Source organism: Ipomoea triloba, chromosome 14, assembly GCF_003576645.1.
Source record: "Ipomoea triloba cultivar NCNSP0323 chromosome 14, ASM357664v1".
Classification (NCBI taxonomy): domain Eukaryota; kingdom Viridiplantae; phylum Streptophyta; class Magnoliopsida; order Solanales; family Convolvulaceae; genus Ipomoea; species Ipomoea triloba.
The window spans coordinates 4,227,922-4,234,437 of record NC_044929.1 but is presented as its reverse complement, the minus strand read 5'-3'; the positions used below and the strand labels follow the sequence as shown (position 1 = coordinate 4,234,437).

The 6,516-nt window shown below is 33.9% G+C and overlaps 1 protein-coding gene across 1 annotated transcript; it reads right to left on the bottom strand.

Annotated features, from left to right (window-relative positions):
* Positions 1 to 792: 792 nt before the first annotated feature.
* Positions 793 to 2,343, bottom strand: LOC116004275 (zeatin O-xylosyltransferase-like). Its single transcript, XM_031244249.1, has one exon. The coding sequence runs from the start codon at positions 2,285 to 2,287 to the stop codon at positions 887 to 889; it is 1,401 nt and encodes a 466-aa protein (XP_031100109.1). The 5' UTR covers positions 2,288 to 2,343; the 3' UTR covers positions 793 to 886.
* Between the last annotated feature and the right edge of the window lie 4,173 nt (positions 2,344 to 6,516).

Here is a 6,516-nt window from a genome sequence, read left to right as displayed (position 1 = left end):
ACATAATCCATAACCATAATACACATAATTCATAACCATAATGTACATATTCCATCCCTTCCATTTTAGTTGTCTGATTCGTTTAACGAGGCTTGACTGAAGTTATTTTTAATCTAATTTTTCATAATATTAAGTTTATCATTAATATATAAAATTTATATATTTAGAAACAACATTAAAAATACTATTAAACACAAAAATTAAATTTAAAAATAAAAAAAAATACTAAAAAAATAAGCAATGAAGAAAGACTTGGTTTGATCAATGAATAGTAAATAAGACATGTAAAATGGGACAGATGGAGTAAATGATAACACCAAATACACAAACACATAAGACCTACGCATAAGTAATCTTATACTACTCAAGTAATTAACATACATAATTGAGATGAATGTACAAAATTCATAACCAGAATACACAGAATGTCAAAACAGAATACACGGAATATTATCACAACATACACATAACTAATCTTATAACTTAACGACCGAACGAGAAACGAGATTTTCAAAAAAAGCTGTTAATTAAAAAAATCCAAAATGACGTCGTGTATGGTGGTCCACGATATAAATTGCCCCTCCATGCACATGAGGCCAATTATGGTGGATTGTTGGCCCAATTCTTCATTTACGGGCCTAATTATACTCATTCAATTCAAACCCAAAATCCTTGGTATTATCATACCTCATAAGTTTTTTTTTTTTTTTGTTTTTGAAATATCATACCTCATAAGTTGAATGTGTTTTTAATACAAGAATGGAGCTAAATTGAGCAATTAATGTACGTAGCTTGAAGAAATCTAAAACAATATTTTTCCATAAGAAAATTTATTCTTGTAAGACAAAGCACAACAATACATTTCAAAACAGGAAAAATAAACCATCTATCTAGTGATATGAGCAATGAAAGAGTCGAGTTCCATCTGAGAAGCACCTCCTTGTTGTGCTGATTTTCTAACATTTTCCCCAAGTTGTTGAGCTCTCTTTCTGATCTCATCTCCTTCTTCTGATGCCATAAGTCTCCTCACCACATTCTCAATAGCTGATGAGCCCACCACCTCTTCACGTTCCTCCCATTCTCTCACCATCAAGCCTATTTTGAGAACCTCTGCAACCAAAAAACTGTTAAAGGGCTGATCAGAATGCATAGGCCAGGCAGCTATGGGAACTCCAAAATTGATGCTTTCCATGCACGAATTCCACCCGCAATGACTCATGAACCCTCCAGTGGACGGGTGGGCCAGGATTTCGGGTTGGGGCGCCCAGTCCCGAACCACCAATCCCACTCCTTTTACCCTTTCCTCAAACCCTTCCGGCAGCTCAATCTTTCTACAAGCTCTGGAGAAGATATCACCAATGTCTGAATCTCTCAACACCCATAGAAACCTCTGTTTGCTCTGTTCCAATCCCAAAGCCAATTCCCTCACCTCAATTTCAGACATTGAAGTTGTTGTACCAAATGAAATGTACAGAACAGAGTTTTGAGGTTGCTCATCAAGCCAATCTAAGCATGAATTAGCATTATTGGGTGTTTTTGAGTTTAAGTTAGGGTTTGCAGGGAGAATGGGACCAATAAACCATTGCTTCCACTTCTGGGCTGTTTCATTTTCCTCCAATAAATCAATAAATGGACCTTCAATCAACCTATTGGAGTTATGAATATCCCCACTCCTCACACTCAAAGGCTCCATCTGAGCAATCCCTAGCCTCACAATTTCATCAGTCGTGCACCCCTCAGGGGGCGACATTAGCTCTCTCAACTCCCCATCCGCGACAAATTTCTTCCCCAATCCATGATACATGTAACAAACCATAGACAAAACCGAAACACAATTGAAATTATATGACTCCGCATTGGGGATTGTCGCCACATCCTGGACAACATAAGACATCAAATAGTCATGAATAACCACGATTCTTCGAGATTTAGCCGCTAATTCCCGGAGAAGAAGCGCTGTGGGGCGGCGGAGAAGCTGCGAGGCATCCCAAATTGGCTGCAAATGAGTGGGGAACTTGAAGGAGGCGTTGGGGTTAGGGGATGGGGAATCGAAATCAGGGGTTGGGAGATCATGGAAATGGATTTTGGCTATTTTGTTTGGGTCTAAGCCGTTTGCTCGAAGTCTGGCTTGTTGGTTGTGGATGGCGGATCCGACGTAGTGAACGGGGAGGCCATGGGAGGAGAATAAGCAGCACAGCTGAAGAAGCTGGTTGAGATGGCCTTGCGCGGGAAGAGGGACCATAACAACAGTAACCTCATCATTACTAACATCGTTGGACCTATTCATCTTCTCTGATGTTTTTTCTTCACAAACTGAATCGAGTTATTACAGATTAGTTATAAATAATTCAAGAATTTTAGTCAAACAGATCTCACTCTCACTGGTGTTTGACAGCTAATTTCCACTTTTAATTATTTCCGACTTGTTCAGTTGTTCGTCATCACTACTCGCGTTTACGATTGTTTATTCTGGCATGCAGGGCTGCGATTGGAAAAGGGATCGTAAATGATTATAAAAATGGTCAATCATTTTTTAATACTACTCACTCATTTATAATATAAGAGTTTCAACTTATAACTTTTTATTGGAAGAGTTATTCTGCTAGACTACAAGGTTTTTAGTTGGGTCAATCCTAATAGTTGTGATAAGGCTTATGTTTTGTGTATTTACGTATTTGGGTGTATTATATTGTTTTTGTGGTAATGTGATCGAACAATTCTAGTATAATTGCTTATTAAGAAAGATGATAAAAAGTCTCCCCTAATACATTTAACTAGAAAGTTGGGTGTGACAATTGAAGTGGCGCAATCCAAGGCCAACGTAGCACACGGAATTGCCTAGGCAAGACAAATTAGTCTGTTAATGAATTGATATTTCCACAACAGAACATGACACAGACTTGCCCAACTCTTGCATAGATACTAAGGCCATTCCCATTAAGGGGGCCTTTAGTTCACGGAATCTTGAATTACCCCAGATAATAAGATTACCTCTAGAAAGATAATGTGAAATTTTGGGAATGTAAGATTACCTGATGTGTTTGGTTTGGATTGTGAAATATAATATTACTTTGTTTGGTTAAGGGTTATATTTTGGGTTCTATGGATCAATTTACTATAATGTACATATATATATATATATATATATATATATATATGTGTATATATATATATATATACACACACACACACATTTATTTATTTTTATGTATGAATGTATTGATGCTTAATATTAAAAATAAATATATAAATATACACACGTGTATATTTGATTATATAAACATATATTTATTTTATATATGTTATTGCGTTAGTATTATTATTATTATTATTATTATTATTATTATTATTATTATTATATAAGTATTAGTTAACAAGGGTAGAGTTTGGAATAATTCAAGGTAATTTAAGATTACCTAAAAAAAACGGGGGTAATCACATTACCTTGAAACATTACCGCCACAACAGCTTTGATGTAATATTATATTACCAGGTAATCTCATAACTTGAACCAAACAAGGTAATATAACATTATCAGACTCAGATTACCTAGGTAATCTCAAATGACCTGAACCAAACGGCCCCTAAGGGTTCCACATTTAAAAAAAAATGGTGATGTGGAAGTGAGAGGAGGGAGAGAGAGAAAATGTGAGTATCTTGCAGGAGGATCGAATTTTGGTCGATTATTGCGGGCCCCGCACGGAAAATGAGCAGCAGGCTTGTTGCGTGTGCTTGCACTACTGCGCGCCCAGAGGGCGCGTGCGGGCGCGTTAATAAGCCCCTTGGTGTTATTTATTATTATTATTACTATTATTTTTATTATCTTTTTTTGCTTTCCCTTCCCTCCTAGGTGGAGCCTAAATATTTGTGTAAAAAACTTAACAATTGGAGAAGGCCTAACAGTTAGAGATTGGAGATTTGTGTAGTGTACACTGTTGCAATCACGCGGTACTCAGGACGGAGGCATTCGAATAGATAGTTACATAATTTTTTTTTTAAATATAAAATCTGTACAAATGTCCTTTTTTAGTTACATGTATCTTACTTAACATTCTATGATCTTTGTTAATCAGCTATTGTTTCCTATACAAAATGTCTTAAGATTTATGAGTAATATGTTATGAGATTATTGAATTTTATTTGAAATCTGAATTTTATTTATTGAAAAAAAGGCCCTAATTAAAGTGGCAAGGAAAACTGAGAGTTTTGTATACGTAGTGATAGAATAATATAAGAAGCTTGAGTAAAAATATCGAGGTTGAACATCCTAGGTGATTATGAGCTCTTTTAAAATATTTTTCATTGGCAAAATCTCCTACATTATTGTATCAAGCAATCATGCATGTTTATTACTATTGAACATTCAAGATTATTATTAACACTTTTAAAATATTTTGTATATGCAAATCTTTAGCATTGTATCAAGCATATCATGTCCGTTTACTATTATGGTAAAAGACTATATAAATGATGTTAAATATGTACACTTTGAAAGTTAAGTTAGGTTTTAAATTTAAATTTGAGTTTTATTAAAAATTATATAAAATATATTATCAATTACTTTATTATAGCTATTAAGATTTTCCTTTTTAAAAAATTACTTTATTATTATAAAATTATATATTTAGAAAAAATATATTTACGTACGACTTGTAAGTAGTAAGAATTTTAGTTAAAAAAATTTATTTTATTATTATAAAATTATAGATGTCCAACCTAACAGATTTCTTACATTCTCTTAAATAAAATGAATTTTATTGTTAGCACCTAATCATACACTCACACAATAACTTTTGCAAAGAAACTTCAAAATTAGACAAGAAAATGTTAAAATTAAAAAGAAAATATTAATATTCAAAGTTTATTATTGCAAATACTTACCTAGAAACAAAGATTCTAAACTGTAGTGAGCTCTAACATATCTGGATCCAACCTAATAGCTTCCTCACATTCCCTAACCTCCCTCACTACCTCACCCTCAGCTCATTCAAACCCTCAACAAAATGACCCTTTTTAATTTATAATCTCATTGCATATCTTCTTCATCTCTTCTTAATCATTGCTCAACATTTTAATCAGGCACAATAGGGACAATGGGGTACAGAGAATGCGTATAAATATTAAATATACAAAAAATTAATTAAAGGATAAGTTAACTTATGTTATTAGGATTTCTTAGTGTGAATTGTCATGAGTTTGAAATTTAGGGCATTGATTTTTTAAATTCTAGTTTTTGGCATTTTTAAATGCTAATAGTCTGTCAAAGAACTTGTGGTCGAGCATCATAGTTGTGCATTTTCAAATGAGAGGTCTCATGAGAGGTATCGATTCTATATGCTTCAATACGTGACTATTTGTCAAGGTAGCCATAACAAACAAATTACTGAGTTTTGATATCCTTGGTCTTATTGAGCTACCCATGCTACCATCTCATTGGATTCTTTATATGTAACATTGGAATTTTCTTTTAAATATTAATATTGTTGACTATGGATAAAATAAAAATAAAAATACATTAAAATGCAATAAAAATTATTCTAATTCTAATTGGATTCTTTATATGTAACATTGGGGGTTTTCTTTAATAGTGAGATGAGTGATTTATAATGTAATTTCTATTTTTGAACTATATTTTTGTTTTGAATAAATTTTGTCGGGTTTTAATGTTTTTTTTTTTAATTATCACTAATTAACAAAACTTCTGGCTCGATCACTAAGGAGGTGTTTGGTTGGGATGAATTTGGATGTAAAGGAATTGCAATTCAATGAATTGCGCAGAATTACACCGTTTGGTTGGAGGAAATTGCGATTCGGTGGAATTGCAATTCCCTCCAAATGAGGAATTGTAATTCATGGGGTCCCCCCATGAATTGCAACTCAATGGAGAGGAGGGGCAATTTTGTTAGTGTAAAGACAATTTTGCCCCTCCTCTCATACTCTTTGTTACTTGTTCTGCTCATCACAAGACTAGTCACGGCATGACCAGCTTCGTGACGAGCAAATGTTTATCGCAGGTTTGGCTCGTCACGCGGTCCATTACCACGTGATGAGCTGCCTGACAGGGGGCGGAAATGCGACTATAAATAAGGCTTTTGTTCTCATTTGCGGGGTAGTCTAGATTTTTACACTTTGTTCAGACTTGTACTTTAGGTTTTAGAGAGGGAATGCTCTCGAGGGTTCTTGAAGCAACTTGACAACTTGATCTTAGGATTCTAGGAGGATTCCAACTACTTGGTTGAAGATTTCTTTGGAGATTGAAGATTGTTCTTGAAGCTAAGTTTGTTTTGGCTTTTTTTTTCTTTTTGTTTTTTAAAACCAAGCTAATTTTGTTGATTTCATTCGATTGCAATTTACTTTCCTTTCAAATGTCTCCATTGATTCTTCATCTTAGATATTCAATTGTGACAATGTGTAGCTAATTCTTAGGGAATTAGGATTATGTTTACTTGTTAGGATGGTAGAATGTTTTGATTGCAATTAGGAAGTGACTTAATACATTAATTTGAATTCTTGTTG